Source organism: Vigna angularis, chromosome 5 (genome assembly GCF_016808095.1).
Source record: "Vigna angularis cultivar LongXiaoDou No.4 chromosome 5, ASM1680809v1, whole genome shotgun sequence".
Lineage (NCBI taxonomy): Eukaryota > Viridiplantae > Streptophyta > Magnoliopsida > Fabales > Fabaceae > Vigna > Vigna angularis.
This window is the reverse complement of record NC_068974.1, coordinates 28456869-28478380: the sequence shown is the minus strand read 5'-3', so window position 1 is coordinate 28478380 and position 21512 is coordinate 28456869. Positions and strand designations below refer to the sequence as shown.

The 21512-nt window shown below is 33.1% G+C and overlaps 4 protein-coding genes and 1 non-coding gene across 8 annotated transcripts; 2 read left to right on the top strand and 3 right to left on the bottom strand.

Annotated features, from left to right (window-relative positions):
• Window positions 1–460: 460 nt before the first annotated feature.
• LOC128196530 (protein NSP-INTERACTING KINASE 1-like) lies at window positions 461–2465 on the bottom strand. 3 transcript variants are annotated; one of them, XR_008248943.1, is made up of 6 exons: window positions 1825–2465; window positions 1654–1725; window positions 1525–1585; window positions 962–1373; window positions 770–856; window positions 461–689 (listed from the first exon to the last, which is right to left on the bottom strand). XR_008248943.1 is itself a non-coding variant. In XM_052877835.1 (6 exons), the coding sequence occupies exons 2-5, from the start codon at window positions 1671–1673 to the stop codon at window positions 832–834; spliced, it is 531 nt and encodes a 176-aa protein (XP_052733795.1). In that variant the 5' UTR covers window positions 1674–1725; window positions 1825–2465; the 3' UTR covers window positions 461–689; window positions 770–831. The 3 variants fall into 3 exon arrangements, 2 of the variants coding, with proteins under 2 accessions (XP_052733795.1, XP_052733794.1); XM_052877835.1 differs by having other exon boundaries at window positions 1525–1598; XM_052877834.1 differs by having other exon boundaries at window positions 1525–1725.
• A 3488-nt stretch (window positions 2466–5953) lies between these two features.
• Window positions 5954–7190, bottom strand: LOC108339976 (uncharacterized). The gene has a single exon (XM_017577209.2). It carries the CDS (start codon window positions 7030–7032, stop codon window positions 6142–6144), a length of 891 nt encoding a protein of 296 aa, XP_017432698.1. The 5' UTR covers window positions 7033–7190; the 3' UTR covers window positions 5954–6141.
• Window positions 7079–8488, top strand: LOC128196528 (uncharacterized). 2 transcript variants are annotated; one of them, XM_052877827.1, is made up of 3 exons: window positions 7079–7194; window positions 7859–8139; window positions 8213–8488. In XM_052877827.1, exons 2-3 carry the CDS (start codon window positions 7969–7971, stop codon window positions 8423–8425), a joined length of 384 nt encoding a protein of 127 aa, XP_052733787.1. In that variant the 5' UTR covers window positions 7079–7194; window positions 7859–7968; the 3' UTR covers window positions 8426–8488. The 2 variants fall into 2 exon arrangements, with proteins under 2 accessions (XP_052733787.1, XP_052733788.1); XM_052877828.1 differs by lacking the exon at window positions 7079–7194 and having other exon boundaries at window positions 7412–8139.
• Window positions 8489–9241: 753 nt separating this feature from the next.
• Window positions 9242–9344, top strand: LOC128196842 (small nucleolar RNA R71). The gene has a single exon (XR_008249248.1). It is a non-coding gene; the product is annotated as a small nucleolar RNA R71 (small nucleolar RNA).
• Window positions 9345–17295: 7951 nt separating this feature from the next.
• Window positions 17296–19825, bottom strand: LOC108339830 (uncharacterized). The gene is made up of 2 exons (XM_017577046.2): window positions 19215–19825; window positions 17296–18006 (listed from the first exon to the last, which is right to left on the bottom strand). Exons 1-2 carry the CDS (start codon window positions 19464–19466, stop codon window positions 17860–17862), a joined length of 399 nt encoding a protein of 132 aa, XP_017432535.1. The 5' UTR covers window positions 19467–19825; the 3' UTR covers window positions 17296–17859.
• Window positions 19826–21512: the final 1687 nt, after the last annotated feature.

Genomic DNA, 21512 nt, shown 5'->3' with positions numbered 1-21512 from the left:
AAAAAAAAAACATAGATCTTGATCATAATATCTTCATTTTAGCCAGATCAATAGTAAAGTTATTGTGAATAAATAATTTCACCACATTGGATACCTAACTTATTGAATGTGACAAGGAAATAGTACAACCAAAATAGTACAACCAATATAGTTCTTTCTTACTAATTAAAAAATAGTAATAAATCAGTTAAAAAATCTTTTAGAATCTCAGACTGAAGTGATAAATCAGTTAAAAAATAGTTTATTAGTTTTAATCCACAATGCACACTTTAACAATTTTACACTATCAATGAACTATAAAATGCCACCTTTTAGAATGGGGTTAAAAACTTTTACAGAAAGATCTTAATTATTACAATATATTATTTTAGTAGTGACAGAACACGATAGTTTTACCAAGACAACATACCAACCCCAAGAGTTCCAACTAAAATCCCAACAATATTAGCATCCTATAACATAAACACCCACCCTCATATAACTTTTGTTAAACATCAGCAACATCGATAATGCAATCAGGACCACATGATCCCCTGTCAAAACTAATAATAGATCACCTGTGGAGATATATCCTTCCGAGTAGTGTGTCGCTCTAGTTCACGAAATATAAGCCTTGAAATCTTAGCATGCCTATTGGGGCGGTGGTGACCTCCATCTTCAAAACAAGATATTTGCCCCGTGTTTATCCACTGCACAGATAATGTATGAAGGGCTCAGAAGATGGTAAAATAAGAGCATGGATGATTGAATGAAAACGAAAGAACAAGACCTTGAGATAGATAGCTGAGTACAAGAGAGCTTCCAACCGATCTTCCCCTTGTAGACCTTCAGCTATAATATCACGTACGATATCAAGCTTCAAAGTGAAAATTATGGATAAATTTAATATGCTAATTAAGAAGTAAAGGTACTGGTTTCTAAAGAAGGCACTAAGGGAAGGGAGTATTATGAACTGAAGTACCTTTCTCCACCAATTCCTGGGATTTTGGTCAACTTGAACAAATTTGAGAGGCAAGCCATGAAGACCTGAAGTGTCCCATTTCCTCTGTGTTTCATGGTTTCCATGCTCGTTGGATCGCATGAAAGAAACAGATTTACCTTGCCACTGACCAACAAAGGGACTTGGCTCTGCCTCTTCAGAAACAGAAGAACTGCCAAGCTGATCATTTCAACTTCCGTCTGAAATTGAATCTCTCCTCCAATGGCATTGCCATCTTTAAGCCTCTTGACAGCTACAAGAGTACCATCAGGGAGAACTCCTTTGTAGACATTTCCAAAACCACCTTTTCCTAATATGTTTTTGCTGCTGAAGTTGTGAGTAGAAATCCGGAGTTCTCTGAATTGAAACCTCTTCAAGTTTCCAAGGTAGACTTCTTCATGATGCCAGTTTGAAACAGTTAACAAAAAGGTCATAAATTTCAGAACAATACCATACTTGAATTAACTTTTGATGCACTAGAACATTCTTATATAACGATGTATATTTTACTTTGATCTCATTCAAGGTGTGCAAATGGCAAGTACCTTTAATATTGAAGAATGCTTGTTGATTGTGCTTGTGTCTCCACCAAATAACACCTCCAAACTGGAAATATAAACTGAAATTATGCATGAGATACAAGTATAAAACAGAAGAGTTCATATGTGTATTACAGAAAATTGTGTTGGGTCATGTTAGCCAGAGACTTTAGGCATTCACCAACAAGAGTGTTATTATTGAGCCTCCTGAAACATTTTTGGGAAAATTTTAGCATTAAACATTAGAGATTGATACTGAAAATAGATTCATCTCAAGATATCAAACCCAAGCTCATGTATGCTTACAAGTATTGGAGGCTTCTCAGGTGTCCCAGAGATTGAGGAATCTCCCCTCTGAAGAAGTTGTTAACACCGTCAAGGAGGTCGTGAAGAAGGAGGTGGCTCCGGTCAACGTCTGATTCCACCTTGTGCAACTCGCAAGCTCCTAAAAAACACCAATCGCAACATCGGCGAGCTCCTAATAATGCTTGGGTTTTCAGAATTAGGGATTTGAAGCAGGGAAAGACAAGGGAATTAGGAATTGCAAAGTGAAGAAGGACTGTGAGAATGGAGAAGTCGAGACGCGAAAGGCGGTGAAAATGGAAACGGTGAGACACAAAGATTGGGAGATGGAAATGGCAAGACACGAAGGTTGTGCGAATCACAAGCTCCTTAAAAACGCCATCGGAGAGCTCCTCAAAAAGTCAATCACAAGGTCGGTGAGCTTCAGGCTTTCGAAATTAAGGATTTGGAGGAGGAGAAGGCAAGGAAACCATGACTGCGAAGTGACAAAGGGTTACGAAGATAGAGAAATTGAGACGCGAAAGCTGAAGATGAAGAAGTCGAGAGGCAAAGGTGAAGATGGAAACGAAGTAGTGAAGAAAGTCAATAATACTCGAAGCTCTGATGAAGTGAAAAACAAAGCACCGGAGGTGCAAAGGCGCGACATTTCGGCAGTTTCACAAAGAAACCCTTATAATTATATTTTAAAAAAATAAATTATGTAATGAAACCACGGATAATTAGGAGAGGTTTTTAAAACCTCGGGAAGCGAACCCCTACTATGCTGTTATATTTTTGTAGTGATAGGATTGATGCAATGAGAAGACCGTAATAAATTACAATATTATCTACATCAATTGTATTAAAAAAGATATAGAAAACTGTTTTTCTATATAATTAGACTTAGAATCGGTATAGAAAAATAGTGTAGTAGAAAAATTGTAATACTGGACAAACTTTTATATACTGGTTGCATTCAAAACTGATATAGAAAGTCACTTTTTATATTAGTTAGTCATTATAATCAGTATAGAATATTTAATATGAAATCATTCTTCCTTTCCCGCTTCACTTTCACAAAATCTTTTTCTTGTTCTCTCTACACCTTGCCTCCATTCCTTCTTGTTCTTTCTACGCTTCCATTAGTTCACTGAAGTTTGTTTGTGTCGTCGTTGGTTGTTGTCATTTTTGTCGTTGCAGTGGTCGTTGGTTGCTGTTGTTTTTGCCATCCCGACGATCATTGGTTGTTGTCATTTTTATCGTTATAGTAGTTGTTGAAGTCGTCACTATTATGGGTCAAGCTATGGTTCGTCTTTGCCACCATAGATTGGTCTTACGGTGCCTATTTTCTTAGTGGTTGGTGTTGTTGGTCTCTTGTTCAGTGGTTGTCGTCGTGTTGTGGTGGCATTGTCGTCACTACATTCGCTTTTACCTCTCACACTGAAGTTTTCTTGGTTGCATTGTTGGTGCTACAGTAGTGTAGTGGGTCGCACTCATGGTATGGTGAGTCATGCTAAAGCTTCCTTGATTAATGTGATGGGTTGCAGTCCTTCGAAAGTTGTCATGTTGTGGTGGGTCACTACTCGTGGTGCTTTCTTTATCGTCTTTTTGTGTTGTGGTGGGTCACTACTTGTTGTGTTTTGGCATATTTATTGTTACATTGCATTTGTTGTTAGACAAATTTTATATTGTGAGGTACTCCATTTTTTAGAGCTTTCCATGTTTGTGCTATTGCATTCAATTTGTGTGATTACCTTGGTGTGTTAGAATAGATGAGAAAATAATGAGGTATCTAAATTAATGGGTTTGAATCCATGCAAGCAATGAGGTTGCAAGTAAGTGGATTTTTGGTGGTGATAAAAATCACCAAATAAATTATAGGCAAAAAGAAAAATGGACATCGATATGAGTCATCATTAGTAGGATTATTTAAAACTAATATATTAGTCTCTTAAATACTTTTAAGTGAGGCATATTGAACTAAATCCATTAATTAGTTCTTTATGTTGTGGCTTGGTAGGGCTGAGTTCACAAATTGGACTGTGTTTAATTGTTTCTTAGCTCCACTTAAAAATAGGGGTGTTAGGTTTTATAGATAACAATGGATCACAATTGGATAAATCTTATACGCACAACAAATGAATATGAGGTAGAACAATTTCTTGAATTTGCAAAGATAAATGTTCCAGACAATAACGAAAGATTCTATTGCTCATGTCTTAATTGTTTGAATGAGCAAAAACTACCAATTGAATTTATTCAGGAGCTTGCTCTTTGTGATGGAGTCCTAAAGAGCTATACAAAGTGTACATGGTATGGTGAATTAAAACACATGCCAAGTGTAAATGACTCTCAAGTAGAAGCAGAAGAAGTTTATTTAGAGATGGATGATCGGTTAAAGGACATAATACATGATGTCGAACTTGAGTTCCTTTTAACGTTCTTATGTGTAAGACAACTTGTGCAGTGACACAGAAAAACCTTTGTATCCAAAATGCACTAAGTATACTCGATTGTCAGATGTATTAAAATTGTTCAATGTAAAGACAAGAAATGAGTGGAGTGATAAAAGATTCATAGAATTGTTTGATTTATTGAGTGACATGCTTCTTGAAGGTAACATACTGCCAACACGCAATTATGAAGCGAAAAAGATATTGTGTCCCATGGGTATAGAGTATAAAAAACTTCATGCATTCTCAAATGATTGTGTCTTGTATAAGAGCAAGTTTGCTAAGTTACATCAATGTCCATAGTGTGGGGTGTCACGATACAAATAGAAAGAAAGTGAATCTGAATGTGATAGTAAAGATTCTCCTGCAAAATTCTTGTGCTATCTTCTTCTTCTTCCATGGTTGAAACACTTATTTAGTAACTCAAATAATCCAAAACTCATGAGATGACATATAGATGAACGTATAAAAGATGGGAATTTTAGGCATCGGTTTGTAGTGGAAAAGTATTGATTTCATGTTCCCTAATTTCTCTAATGATTCAAGGAACATTAGGTTTGGACTTGCTATAATGGCAACTTGAGCAGTAAACATAGCTCATGGCCTGTGAGTTTAGTGATTTCCAAATCCTGAGAGAGCATATTTTTACTAATGGAAAAAAAATAGAGACCTTTAATGTCGTTGATCATGATAGATCCTCTCATTATTCTTTTCTTGAGTGAGCTCCCAAAGAAATTTTATATCCAACTTATGATTTTAAAATTTAAAATATAAAAAAAAATAAGAATGAGTCTAACCAAATTTTATAGAATTTTAAAATTATAGAATATAAAATTATAAAATTATAGAATATATAATTATAAAATTATAGAATATATAATTATAAAATTATAAAAATATAAAATTACAAAATTATAGAATTACATAATTATAAAATTATACAATTATAAAATTTTAAAATAATAAAACATGTTCAACATCTCAAATTTAAAAAGTGAATCATTTAATTATTAATCTCATATTTGAAACATGAATCATCTAATTATCAATCACATTGTCAATCATTTAATTATCAATCACATCATTCATTAAAAAAATAAATCATAAAAAATTAATTGAAAATTATAAATAAATTAAGTAGTCAATAGATAATAAAAATTTATTAAGAATTTAATTAAAAAATTTGAAATTTATCATAAACTTAAGACTTAATTAAGCCTAAAATAAAATATTATAATATAAAAATAAAATATAATATTTAAATAATTATTACCATTTCATAATTTTAATAATTTTATTTAGAAGTGAATAGTAAAAAGTATTAATATCATCAATACCCTTCCTCTCGAAATTAGTGAAAATAAATATTTTTGGAACACTGATACACACAAGAAAACAACAATATGACATGGTTAAATAATAATATTTTGATTATAATTATATTATTTTTTAATTTAAAATTATAATTATATTATTATATTATTAAAAATCGTATCAAATGAATGTTTCTTTTAAACAAAGTAACTTTTTTCCATATATTTTTGTGATGCTTGTAAAATCCCGTACACCTTTCTATCACTTAATCAAATGTGTGAGGAAATATTCCAAACAAATCAGAAGAATATTTTTGTCAAAAAGATAGAGGAAATATGAAAGAGTGGGGACTCATTTCATATGAATAATTTAGAGCAAGTAAATCATGAAGAAGAATGGAAAAAGCAAAGCGCAAAAGCTCCACCGGTTTAATAAAGGTCTTAAAAATGTCAAAAGTGAAATTGTTACTGCTTGAAAGAAAAGCAACTGCATGTGAAAATCGCTTCAGAAGTCCCAAAATAGCTTGGGAAACGTGCTTCTACAGGAAAATAGAGCACTCCAGCGAAACGTGCTTCTACAGAAAAATAAAGCACTCCATCGAAACGTGAGGGTTCTCGAGGCACTCTTCCTGCAATACGACGTCGTTTTCCTCCCCAACTTCTTCACCCTCACTTTTCTTTTCCTTCTCATTCTCTTTTCCTACCGCAATCTCCGGCGCAGTCTCTTTCTTCTCAGCCAAACTCGGTGGGGCAACCTCTTTCCGACTACCACCTGCATTCATCTTCCCCGTCATAGCACGTGCCGGCGACCTTGACCTCCGGCCTGAACCTTCTCCGGAGTCCCGCCGGATAGCAGCGGCTCTGGAATTTCGCCTCCGATTTGCCGCCATGACGGGCTCCCTCATTTCCCTTCCCCGAATTTGCCTGGGACCACCTTTGATTTTCTTCTCCGGCGACGGCTCCGACTTCCTCGCCGGAGACTTGAGTCTACGGTCTCTCCCGCTGGCGAAGTTGCCATCTGGGGCGTGGGGTCTCTTCCTGGACGGAGACCGATCCCACTTGTGGACTTTGCTGGTTGCTTCGTCTTCTTCTCTCACCTCGTTGACCGTTGTAGTGGTAGCGGTAGCCGTAGTGGTGGTGGTGGCGGAGAAGCTCTCGCTCATACTGCATGTTTCTGAGAGCTGAGAGACAGGCTCGGAATGTTCTTCGATGGGGAGTTTGGTTTCGAAAATGGGAAGTGGGTTTTGAAGGAGAGGCAAAAGGGTTTTTGTTTCTGGCGTCAAAATTGAACCTTGGGGTGGTTTGGGAATTGGGGTCTCCGACAGAACCTCTTTCACATATTCCTCTTCAAACGGTGGTGATGGTGGCAGCGGCGGCGACTGCTGCTGTGGAGGTGGTGGTTCATGATGGTGGTTTTTGTGAGTGGTTTGCGTGTGGTTTTTGGGTGTGGACAAACAGCAACCCATTGGGTGGAATGTGAAGGGGTTCAATTTAGAGTGTGGGGGTGAAGCAGTGAAAAGAAGAGAGTAGTTGCATGAGATTGGATTTGGGTTTGAAAATGTGGACAGAGCATAGCAGACAAAAGTCCAACGGCTATTGAAATGTTTGAGGAGGGAATGTGGTTTGGAGTAAGTGTGACATTAATGTTTGTTCTTTAAATGGTATTGTTTTTTTAAATCTCAAATCATTATTTTTTAAAAAAATTTAGTTTTTATTTAAAATATTTAATGCAATTATATTTGTTATTATTATTATTAACAAAGTTAAAGAAGTGTCATGTTAGAAGCTTTTCAGTTTTAAACTTTTTTATTTTTATTTTATTTTAAAAAAAATGACTTGTAATCTTGATATATAACAATATAAGGTGAGAGTGTTATATCTCACTGGACTTGATACCCTCTTTGGTCTCCAGTTTCAAGTGGTTAATTTGAATTAAGTTTCCATTTTTGAAAGTGTTTAGAATATGTCTAAAGTTATTCAAAATTGCGTCAAATTTGTCTCTTTCGTTAACTATTAGCAAACGGAATTAATGCATTGATGATGTGACAGTAATTATTGAGAACGTGTCAATAAATTGTTGTGTGCGTGGTGACGTGTATGTTAGTAATAGTAGAAATGTTGTTGTAATAAAGATTGGGTAGGGCACTGATTTAGGGCACACAAAAAACCAATAAGGGTCTTCTTCTCCATTACGGCACAGGTACAGTGGTAGGTCTTGTTCTTCAAATTTGTCTTCTTCTCCTCTGTGTTGTTATTGTTTACGGTTTGGATGTTACTGTTGTGAGTTGGCAGTAAGGTGGTGGTTCGTCTTTGGCGAGTTCGTGTTTCGCCATTCACAGTTTCTTGGCGAAGTGGTTCGTGGTTGGTGATTGTCTCGCTTTGAGCTTTGATTTTAACTGGCAATGTCTTTCAATCAAGGTTGTTCGTCTTGCTCTTGGGGGAGCTCTTGTGGTGCTTCATCGAGGGGATTCGTTGCAAACCAAATATGCCATTGTGGGGAGGTTGCTGTGTTGAGAGTGGCAAGAACAGTTAAGAACGAGGGGAAGCAATTCTGGGGCTGCCCAAATTACAAGGTTTGTAGATTAATTTTTGTTATAAATTGTTTTGGTGATTAACTAAATGTTTATGGTTGGATACTTTGAACAGCGGACAAGAAATGAAGAATTTCAAGGATGCAACTTCTTTAAATGGCGTAATGAAGATAATGTAGATGATGGTGGTAGTATTATTGCTTGGCAAAGGAGAAAGATTAATAGCCTGGAGAAATCTCTTAGGGTTGTCAAAAAAGGAGAAGATGTGGTTAGGGATGGTATGTTTGATGGGGTTGATGAACATCATCGTTGTATGTATTTTGTGTAGAAGTCCATGATGTGTTCTACTAGACAGTTGTTGTGAAGAGCACTTTGTCCTTATTGTAATATGATGTTTTGTAATGAATGAGAATAACACTTTGACCTTATTGTGAAGAGCATATTAATTTGTGGTCTGAATATACACGTTGTCTCATATATACAACATAAGCACACTGAAGTTTAATTTGAAATTAGAATAAAATGAAGAAGTGGTTTAAGCACAATCATAGTAAAACCGAATTATTTTAAGGGTTAAATATGTTTTTAGTCCCTAAACTATTGGCCGTTTCTGGTTTTCATCCCTCTTTCAAAGTAAGGTACAATTTGGTCCTCATTCTTTTCGAAACTTTGGTTTTAGTCCTCAAAAACTAACACCGTTAAAAATGTACTGACGTGGCTAACAGTAGACTAACACACGATTTTTTTTTTCAATATTTCTCACCTTTGCACTACACATTGACCATTATTATGATCTCCTCCGCACAATTGACAACTTTGAACCATCTGATGTTGAAATTGAGAAACATTCTGCAGTTCTTTAGGTAGCTGAGATAACTTCTTCATTAATGTCTCAAGTTGCTGAGTCATAATCTTGTTCTGAGCTAGTAAAGCATCTTGAGATTGAAGTTGAAGAACACCTTTTTGTTGAAATTGAGCTCTCTCACTCTGAACTTCATTATCATTTGCAGCCATATTTTCAATCAGATCATGTGCTTCTTCAGGCGTCTTCCATCTGATACTACCTCCAGCTGATGCATCTAACATTAACTTTGTCTGAGATTTCAGCCCTCCAAGAAACAAATTTAGCATTGTAGGCTCATCAAATCCATGAGTAGGGGTTTTTCTCAATAGGCCTTTGAATCTATCCCATGCTTGACCTAGAGTTTCATCAGCATCTTGTTGGAAAGAAGAGATCTCCTGCTTTCCCTTATTGACTTTGGACTGAGGGAAGAACTTATTCAGAAATTTTGCAACTACATCATCCCAGATTGTCAGACTATTCTCTGGAAAGGAATTCAGCCACATTTTTGCATTACCAGCCAATGAGAATGGAAATAAGCTGAGTCGGATTGCTTCATCTGGAACCTGGTGAATCCTCACTGTATTACAGATCTCCATGAAAGTAGCCAAGTGAGTGTATGGATTCTCGTGGAATAATCCATGAAACTGATTGTTCTGCACCAGATGAATAAGAGCTGGCTTCATCTCCATGTTAGCAGCATTCACCACTGGTCTTGCAATATTGTTGAAGTGCAGAGGTCCTGAGAAAGTATTATAATCTGCAATAGTACGTCTTCCTTGCCCAGAACCTTCTCCAGTGCGATTATCTTCCATTTCTTCTTTTTCTTGCCCTGATGAAAAGTCCAGAATTTCTTCAGAGATAACAGAGGATTCTCTACTTTGTCTCCTTCTTCTATTGTTGTTCCTTCGAGCAGTTCTTTCAATTTCCGGATCAAAAAGTAGATTTTCAACCTGTTCTCTGCTTCTCATACAAAACACAAACAAAAAAGAAACAATCCAAAAAGACACAATTTCTACAGATGATAACAATTATGCACAAGAATTCAAATACAATCACAATAAACACTTAAACAAAAGATAGCAAAAATCAACTAAACCAGATAAACAACAAACAATCAACGAAAACAAAAACAAATCCCCGGCAGCGGCGCCATAAACTTGTTGAGACCTCGGCAAGCATACCGAATCGTACAAGTAATAAACCGGTAGGTCCGGAAATCGTTTTCCCAAGAGATTTGGTTTGATTCACAGATTGATTAAAGTTTACTAATTTAGCGATTAATAAACGTATTTTTTTATAACACAATTAAGATTGACATATAGATGAAATTAAAGTGGTAAAAACAGTTGAATTAAAGTTCACTGGGGTTGATTTTCAAGTTCATCACTCAAGTAATTTTTCTACTAACACAATTCCTCAAAATTTAGCATCAACATCCTAGGCGCATGCAGTCCTGATCTCTCAGATGACAGTTCAGAATCATTCAAACTAAATTACTAATCTCTTAGATAATTCAGTTATCAGATTTGCCTTAATCACAATGTCACAGATGACTAAAAGTTTCCTCCTATGTCTAGGACTCGAAATCCTTTAGCAATTCTATCCTAGGTCCGCGGTCTCATACATTTCTCAATGATTTAACCGTTCAAATAGCTCAGATTCTCATCGTAGGCATGAATAATAAAGATAGAACACAAAATTCATACAAGATCATGCATTAATATAGAAATTACAAAGAGTTTCAGAAATGTACTCTCAACCCTAGTGAAATGGAGTTCTAGCTACAAATATACATCATAGAAGCGATAAAGCATGGATTGGACGGTGGAAATTGGTGATTTTCCACCTTGGAAGCACCCAAAACGAGCTCTGCAGCGTCCTCTGGTCTCCTCCCCTCCAGACTTCTTCCTTTCTGTCTCTGGATCGCGTTTTTAAAGAGAAGGGCCTTAAGTGATTTTTCGCTGGGCGACGAACGTACGCTCGCTGGGCGACGAACGTAAGTTCGCTGGGCGAGCGTCCGTCGCTGGGCGAGCGTCAACTGTTGAGTCACGGGCGTTCGTTCGCTGGGCAAGCGTCCGGGCGAGCGTCCACTGTTAGTTTACGGGCGTCCACTCGCTGGACGAGCGTTCACATCTCGCTGGGCGAGCGTCCACTGTTAGTTCACGGGCGAGCTTTCGCTGGACGAACGTCCACTTCTCGCTGGGCGAGCGTCCACTTGCTGGGCTTCTTGGCGGGACGAGCGTCGCTGGGCGACGAACGTTCGTTCGCTGGGCGACGAGCGTCCACTCGCTGGACGAGCGTCCGTTCGCTGGGCGAACGTCCGTTCTCGCTGGCTTGGTTATTTCATCCATCTTGCTTCGGCCAATGACGCTCTCCAAGTCTGTGATAGTATCCAATCCTTATTCTACTTCGAAATAAGCAAATAAAAGCATCAAAACACACTTAAACAATCAAAACTACATTTAAATCAACAATTATATACTTTTCATGAGAATTAACACTTAAACTTATTTAAAAGCACAACAATTTAAGGAACAAAAACAAGTAAAATTTACACCTATCAATGGTCTATAAAAAATAGGTAACGTGTTTTTATGTTACTAAATTATTAGAATGATAGTGATATGTAGTTAGAGTTTATTGGTGAAATCCCTTGTTTTGGGGCTCCATTCAATCCATATGTGACCATAAAAGGTTTAACTAAATTTACCCAATTTTTTTTATTTATTTTGACTTATATTTGTAATCATTTGTCTTTGTTCAATGTGGTTACAATTTTCAACATTGTTGTCGTGTTTTCATAAATGTTATTGTGTCTTATTACTAGTGTATATGTGGGTCTATTAGTAGGATATTATGAATGTTGTTTGTTATTGTTGGATGATGTTAAATGTTGTTTTTAAATGATGTATTGAATGTAGATTGACACAACATCAAATGACAATTTCACAAGGGAAGTTGAGGAATATGTTATGTCAAACTAAATTTATATAATTATTATTTTTTTGTTGGATTACGAATAGATTTTGTTTTTAGTGGTGAAAACTTGAATTAATGATTGTGAATGTAGTTTTTTCTAGAAAATTCATGTAAGTCAAAGTATTTGGGTGTTATGAATAAGATGGTAATGAATGAGTTGCGTTGTGTCCCATCAACCATATTTGCATGATTATTTTTTATGTGGGAGAAAGTAAAATTTAGTATGACATTACTAATTGAATTATGTAGTAGGTGGGTAGAAAGGAGAGGATGATTTCAAATAAGGTTCATAATTGTATCATTTACATTATTGAATGTTTGTTTAGTTTTGAGACTAACGGTGGGTGAGTAGAGAAAATTTTGATTTTTTTCACAAAAGATAGTAATTGTCATTAGGGGTGGCCATGCAAGCTGGCTTGGCCTACACTTGGGCACAAAATGTGAGTCGGGTTGGTTTGTCCCGCATACATCTAAGCCTACAAGCTGGCCCACATTTTGCTTCACTATCTTTTCTCTTTTTAGAATGTGACTCCACGTTGGATGTATTTGTGCTCTATATTGAGATGTGGTACCAATGCACACACCTAACAAATAAAAGTCAAAACTTTTGACATTTAAGATTTCAGGAATAAAAAAAATACCAATATTTTAATTCATGTACCTGAAGGGGTTTCATTTGTAAAAAGAATTTATCGTGCCTGACCTTTGAAAGTCATGGTAAGTATTGATGACATTTTGCATGTCCTTCAACAATACAATTTTTGAATTTTGTACTTTTCTTGCATTATCGCAACCCTTTCTTGATCTAAGATTAAGTTTTGTCACTTCAAAGATATATAATCATTTATTATATTCTCCAAATTTAATGAAGGCTTACATACCTAATAAACAAAAATGGAAAAATTAAATGAACATGGTTAGAGAGAATAAAAAAAATACATTATTAAAGGAGGAAAAAGGAAACCTGATTGAGTGAAGAATCAACGAAGAGGGAGGATGCCTCCATGCAAAGGTGGATGGGGAGTGTGAAATGTAGATTTTAAAAACAGGTCAGCGAGTTGGCTCACCTTACCCCACTTTAGGCCCGCAAGGCTGTGGGTTATGCTTGTCAGACTTCAATTGGCCAAGGGGCTCAAAGTGTCAATCTGCCGTACTTTGTCATTCTTAATTGTCATACTAAGAGACCGTTCCATAAAAATCATGTGAATATGAAAAATATTGTGAATGAAATTGTGAAATGTTACAAAAATACAAAAAAGTTAACGATTTTTGTAGGTTGTACATACTAAGTTTTTGCTCTAAATTAAAATAAGAACCATATATTTAAAATGTTAGATGAGATTTAGGTGGACTTAGAAAGTATAATTTGGAGAATGTTGTTTGTATTTAGTCGGTAGTTTGTATTTAGATTTAATGTGTATAATAAGGCAAAGAAGTTGATCACATTGTTATGTTGTAAGCTATGTTTTTGTATTGCAAGAAATTTTCAAACTTTGTTATTATATGTGTTATGCAATGTTATTTAATGTTGTTACTATTTTTTCTGTTTATTAATGACTTATATGTATGTTAATGTCAATGAAATAAATTTGGAATTTGGAGCAAGTTTTATTTTATCAAAGAAAGTTAAAGAAAAGTCTATTTCCTACAATTATACATTGGAAGGATATTAGAGTTGGTGATAGAAAAATTGCATCTTTAAAGCATAATGCGGGTAGTAATATATATGATTTAAAATTTGTGACAAATATATTTTATTCTTGATGTAACATATTATTCATTTAAATTGGAATTGACATTATGATGAACAGAATATTAGTAATGTAACAATCACAAATGAAAAGCTTTTGCATGAAATTAATAAAGAAGTCTTCTAAGAAGAGCGACCTCAGTTTGAGAAGTAAATAAAATATGATATGTTTTATCTTGTTGCAAAATAAGAAGTATCAGCTTGTCGGGTTTTGGATCATGAGGCAACACACCCACATAAGTGTAATCCAACCACATTTTTTTTGCTTTGGTAGCCAATTCAAACTACTAGTTATTAATCTAGGCACAACAACACACCAATTGTATATTTGTAACTCGTCTAAATTATCTAACATATTAAATGATACATTATTAACATCCTTTTAGGTTTGAGAAAAATAAAATACTACTAACGCAAGAAGAATGTAAAACTGACAAAAACATCATGAGTTTTTTGTTTTAAAATTTAGTTTTACTTAGCTTTTTCATTATGGTTGACATTGTTATATCGAAACAAATTACTGACCAAAACAAACATCAACAATTATAAATTGTACTAGTACTATGTCTAATCCTAAAGCTCATGTGTTTAACATAACACATATTAACTAACATTTGAAATATGTAAAGACTTTTCTATTTGAAAAAACCATTTAAATACGTCCACTTTATTTTGTTACATTGAAACAAATTAAGACTAGGATTCACTTAAACCATATAATATGTTTCAACTCTATACGTTACTCTAATATGAAAATGTCATTAAAAAATATTAACATATTCAATATACTTACAAAACTAAACATTTGAAAACTTAACTATTTCAATACACTTACATATATTCCTTTTTCTAACCAGTATATAGTATGCAAATTTATACGCAAAAATAAGTACACTAAATTATAAAAACATCATATCTTATATTTAAATGTTTAAAGGTGTTAAGTATTCATTTCCAAACCTTTAATAGTATAATACTTGCTTTCTTCTATCTTTTGTTTCATAATATTGAAAGAAATACAATTACACTTCAACTGAAACAAGAACTCCATCATGCCACAATGAATAAAATCATTTGGAAAACATAATATTTAAAACCATTACTCACGGAAGCCATCTAGTTTCCACAATCGTATCCCCAAAAATTCTGGAAATATATGAGCAAAACAAAAAACAAGATCCTCACTTCATATCCATTATCCCAATCAACTTTATTTCAACAAGAAAGGTAACTAAATGTAAAACTCATCCTTATCGTTCACTTTCTATTATCAAATTAAACTCAAAACTTAGAACCTTCACATAACACTCACAAACCAACTAATAGGTTAACACTCATCAACACAACAATGTAAAAGAAAACATGCTAAACCTATCAACATGCATTCATTTTGCTTCCTTCAAAATCTACAAACTTCCACATGGTTGAAAATAACCATGAGAATGTTACCTTATTTTCTTACACAAACAATGAAAGTTGTCATAAAGACGCTAGAGCGCATCTTTACCAACCAATGTAATAAATATGCTAGAATACCACCTCGTATAACAACACAAAACCCTCCAAGTAATGGAACCACTATGCCGCCAGCAACAACTCCAAACCAAACACCATCCCGACTTTCAAAGGCGTCACAAAATAACCATAAATTGACACGAAAAATTATTAGTGGAACAAAAATTCAAATGAAAATTAATCAATAATAAATATAGAGAAGACGAAATAGCAACAAAAAATTACTAGAAGAAACAAAATAACGAACCTAAAGAACCGCTAAAAGGAAAAGAAACACCGAATAACTATAATAACAAGGGGAAAAGAAAAACAAAACTATAAAAAAACGAGATCAATAAAAACTCAAGTAGTGTAAAAGTAAACTATTAAAATCGCCCCTCAATATGCTATCAATCAACATTTATCATTGTTTATAATAATAAAACTACCTTGTAAATCAATGTTAAATAAGAATATTCAAATTAATTGTGTCAAAAATTAAAAAGAGCACTCCAAATTTTCTCTTACACTCAACTTAGGCCTTCATAAACTATTATTTTATTATAATGTTATTGAGGGCATCGAGAAGTGGAAAGCAATTATTTAAGAAATCTAGAGTCACTGTGAAACTAAAGATCAATAATATAAATAACATGCAATTAATTGATAGTAAAACTTCATAACGGTCAATTGATCGAAAGACAAATAATATGAAGATCAAGGTATGAGGACTCATAGCACACAACAGTTACAAGGATGGGTCACTGAAAGGCAATATCACTTTCAAAAGTTATCCAAGTGTCATCTCCAGCCTTCTAGGCCTCACTTGTTGTAAACCCGGGAGGATTATATTCTACATAAATGGTGTGAGCGAAGAACAATTTTACTAAATGATTCTTTATGAAAACATGCAACTCTTTTCAAAGTCTTTGTCAAACATCAATTGAAGATAAATATCGATATCATAAAGAAGCAAATTCAGGAGATCAAAGTACGAGTCTATCTAAAGACATAATGGAGCCTAACTGCTCTTGCCACATGGATTCCAAAATTGCTAAGGACAGTTTTAGATAATTACTTGTAATTTATTTAAATTTAAATTCAAATCTTATAATTGTTAAAAAAGGATTAGAACACATAAATATGATTATTTTGTATTTTACAAATGATGATAAATTGTGAACCAATCATACATTCTGAAATATTACCAATAGAAAAATGACTAAATCAGTTATGATAGTTGCAATTTGGGTCACCATTTTTGTTGATTTATGTACAAATTTATTTGCTTTTCTTGGTAATTTATTTGTCTGTAGGTTACTTTAAGCTTTTATTATTCTATCATATTTCCATCTATTATCTATCCATCCATCTTTTGAATTTGATCATTTTTATTTTTTATTTCATCTATTTGTTGTTACATTTCATCTTCCATCTTCACAAAAAAAATATAAAAAAAAAATTCAAAATATATAAAACAACTACTTGTTGTGTGTGAGATTCTTGCGGAAATCCACATTAAAAAAACCAAATTCATTAAGTAAGTTGGTGACATTGGTGTATGAGATTGACAATTTTTATATCAAATTAGTATTTTGCATGCATACCGAGACAAACAACATTTAAAAATTTGCTAACTCTACGAAGAAGAACTCATATAGGATAAGTTTAGTTGTTAAAATAGAATTGATTGAACTAAATTGGAGAAACAAATCTTTCATTTATATTTATTTTTTGTCATGTCAATATAATATTTTATTATAAAAACTCATTGTAAAAAAGACGTAGAAACAACAGGTGGTGGCAAACAATACTTTTCTATTTAAAACAAAAACAAGTCAGGTGTTGTAATTTTATAGATACTTTTAACCCTTTTGACTTTATCAATTATTAAAAGAATCGTATATCAATAAAATGCATCATATCGAATTCATTGATAGTTAATTTGTAAAATCGACCAAAATAGTTGATCAACCTACAAACTTTTTTACATTATTTTCGATGATTTTTTATTCTGATCACAATATCTTACCGTTGTTTTAATTCAATTATATCATGCCTTTTTTAGTGAAAAAACTTCTACACTATTAAGGAATTAAAAATTCTTATGCATATACAAATTTTAAAATAATTATTCTGAAAATCGTCAATATTCATAATAATTTTGTAACCATAAGACAGCGTAAATCTATTCTTCCCTCATTCTATGTTCTCAGCAAGAATATTTATTACAGTATTATTAATCATTGTGCCTCTGAGAAAAGAGGATGTAATGATCTTCCACTCACTTTGACAGATCAAAACAACAAATCCCTGAACTGCTTGAGCACCACGCAACTCTGCATGATAACTCAAAAGGCATCTAACTTTAACCATAACTTCCTCGGAAAAGGTAACTTCTCAAAATTCCATGCTTTGGAAGGAACTTTCATTGTGAATTACAATGCAATTGTTTAACATCGTATTGTTGGATCTGAGTCAAGTTTTAGACTTGATTAGATTATTTCACTTAATGATAATTGATTCTAATTAAGCTCAAATCTAATACACATATTATATCTAAGTAGGAGATCACCTAATTGATCAGAGAGGAAAATGGTTTCAACTATGTGATGCTAAATGACATCTAATTCTTCCCAGTTCAAAAGGGATGAACAACATCATATTCTAGTTAGATTAATGTCTGTCGTTGATGCTAAAGGTGGAAGGAAGTATGTGAACTGTGTTGAATAGGCCATGACATGGGCTCGCGGCGACATGGTGTGGGAAAAGGAAGTGCAATGAACGAAGGAATCTGCTCTCCAGGCATCAACACCAGTACCACTCTTCCATAAATGCTCATCTAATTAACTTGAACAGAAATAAAACAAAAACAGCACCTTTCATAAGAATTCAAATAATAGAGCGTAAAGCATCTTTACATTGTACTGCAAAATCGCATACTGTCATGAGTATGTTTGAATACAAAACTAAATGTGTTTATGAGAGCTTGAGCATTGCCTTCAAAGTATAGTAAAGTGTCGGCAAATGCAGAAGTGGTCGTTAAGAAAAGGCATGTCGATTTAATCGGACTAGGAATATATGATAATGCTACAATCATTACACCACTAAAACTGATCACTTATTTAAGAAATATAATCCATATGTATAGTATTTTTCATAAAAAATTGTAATCAAAATCATCTTGTGGATGGGAAAGTGTACTGTGTATGAAGACTGGTTGCTAAAAAAAAAACTGGCATCTTCTGTGCATGAAGCACAAAAACAATACTCAAGTGATAGAATTTTTTCCCTACAGAAAAACAGTGTGCTATAATCACCAAAAAAACAGCTTTTGACATCGACATCAAGGGTTTATGGATCACATTTATCTACATTTTCCAAAAAGGTTAAGGATTGGAATAAAACCACCTATCTTATCTAATTAAAACTTTTCTATGAGCAATTGTCCACCACCAGAGAGCACAGATGTGAATACGAATCTGCTCAATTTGAGAGCTGAATTTGTCTTGGATGGTTGAATGGAGTGTGATCATGATTAAAGTAACATGAAGTAGTTGATGAATAAACATTCCTCATAAAAAAAATTTAATAAAAATTAGTGGCACTCGGGAATAAATTAGGTTCCAGAAGTTTGATACAACTAATTGTTTCTCTTTTCTGTCATTTAGTCCTCATAAGATAAACAAACTAGGCAAAAAAGACACCATAATTAGCGTTTCCTTCACGAGTTTCTTGTACATAAAACATAAAAATCAGTTAGAACTGTAGGCTGTAGATAAATAAACTACGAATATTTACGATATACTTCCACCAGAAGATATTTCAGACCAAAAAATCATCACTTGCGGGTATGCAAGTTGATGACTTTGTTGCCCATTCATATTCATAGTCATGGAAAAAAGACCATAGTCATAAGTCATAACTATATCATTATAGAACAGCATGCGAGGAAAGTAAAAAGGGGAGCAAATCACATTTTCACCATCATATTGAATCAACTGCACTAGAAGTATAGAAATCAAAGGAAGGGGCTGTGTGAAAGTGCACCTTTGGTGATAGATTTTCCAACTTTCCAACAAGGTTGATTTGGTGTTCAAGATCTACTGGAGTTGCAGCACTGGCTTCACTTGATCTATGCCTAAGAAACCTCTCAAAGATAGCCAGAAGAAGAAACATAGAAATGAGGATGGCAGTGGCAACAAACCCAAAAGACACTGCATTCACCGAGTCATCAAACTGCTTCCAATGGTCTGATCTGAAGGGTGCCACTGTTGGAGCTGTGGCTTCAACACCCATCATCACAACATAAACTTGGCAGCACTACTTTTTTGTAGCTCTATCTTTCTCATTAAACTAATCAAGAGAACAAAGAGTGAGAGAAAGCAAGTTATTTTAGTTTATGATATTTGCTCTCATGAGAGAGAGAACATGCATGAAGCTGTTTCAGTGCTATGTTAGAGAGAAATCATCGGTAGTCACAAGTCAGAAAGTGGGATGGGTGAGGTTGGGTAGCATTTGAGCAGTGATATGTTAGGAGTGAGATGAAGGAGACATTGAAATGATGAGACAGAGGGACATGACAAAGAAAGACAAGCATCTCTGACTAACTATGGTACAGAGGGACAACAAAAACCAAGGGTCTTATAAGGTTCATCACTTGATATCTGTTCACCTAAAAACTTGATGATGCAGTTGTATGCAGGGAAATTATTGTATGCTGTGGACCCTGGCTCAGCAAAGCTTCTGTTTCTGATCATTTTCCTCAGTCATACAAATTTTTTAACAATTTTTTTACAACATTTTAATAATTGGTAACTCATAATTCATTCGTTTTAAATATTTTTAAAAAAATAAATTTAAACAAACTAATAAAATAATAACATATAATCTTTGTCAAAAAAAAATTATTATAAAAAGATTGTTAACGTATTAATATCCACGTTTAATAGTTATGATTGTTAATGGTCATATGTATTATGAGATTGGCTAAGGATGTGAAGGCTATTTAATTTTTTTTTTTTATGTTTAGGATATTTGCTGGTGGACTTTCATTGTAAATTAATAGAATATTATTAATAATTGATTAATAATATTATAATAAAGTTAATAAAGTTTTATGATTAAGTATCACATCATATAAACTACAATTTTTTTAGTTTATGGTTTTTAATAAAATTAATGTTGTTGTTGGGTGGTTAAAAAAATTATAGTTTGTCACCACACATTTTCGTTTTGCTTTTTCAGCATTTTCAACTACTTGACACGTGTTGTATGATTTTTGTTTTTTCTACGAATTGAAATTTGGTTTTATTCTGTACCATATCTAGTGTCTTGCATAACTGGCAACACTTATCTTTTATGAAATAATTGTACTTTAACAAAAAAAAAGTCTCCTTTCAGATTTCATATAAATAATAGTTTTTTTCTTTTTTAAATAAAATGAATAGATCACTTATATTTGACACATGTTTATAATCACATATTCTTTAATAACTTTTGTAAAACACTCACAAAATCAATAAAAGAATATCTTTTTTAAAAATAAGTTGAACTAAGTAAACATATTAATTTATGAAAACTTCATGTGTTTATTTTAAATTTACTAAACATTTGCTAAAGATAAATGATAATTTGATACACATAATTTTTTTAAATTGATTTCATTTTTTTTTCTTTTTTTTAAAATATAAAAAATCATTTTACCATTTTATATTTATAATGTGTGTCAAATGAATCTAAATATATATCACTCTACTTATTCTCTTTACTAAATCCAATTGTTTTCAAATTGTAGAAAAATTAAATAATATATAATTTGTAATAAATTATTTAAAGGAATTAACTATAAATTTTAAATAATATTTTATATTATTTTAATTTTACAAAATAATTATTTTATAATTAATCATCTTTTAATTTAATTCATATTTATTTTTATTACATTTCAACTAAAGATATTTTGACAACTTATTATATTTTATAATCAATTTATTCTTTTTTTATCATACCAATCAATTCAAAAATAAATTTTTCATTCATCTTTCTTTGTCTTGAGTTTTTTTTTTAAATCTGGATAATATAGATTTCATTTTTCTTTTTTTTCTCTAATTCAAACAAATCATAAATGATCTATGTAAAAATTTAGCTATGTATGACTAATGGTTCATCTAATTAATATATCTTAAAAAGTTTAAATAAATTATATAGTTAACGTTTCTATCAATCCACAGTTTAAAAATAAAATAGAATATCTAATATCCCTAATAAAATAAACACAAGTTTATATTCCAAAATTAAGAATATTGTCATGATAGAAGTGTCTCTCTAGTTTACAATATAAGTTAC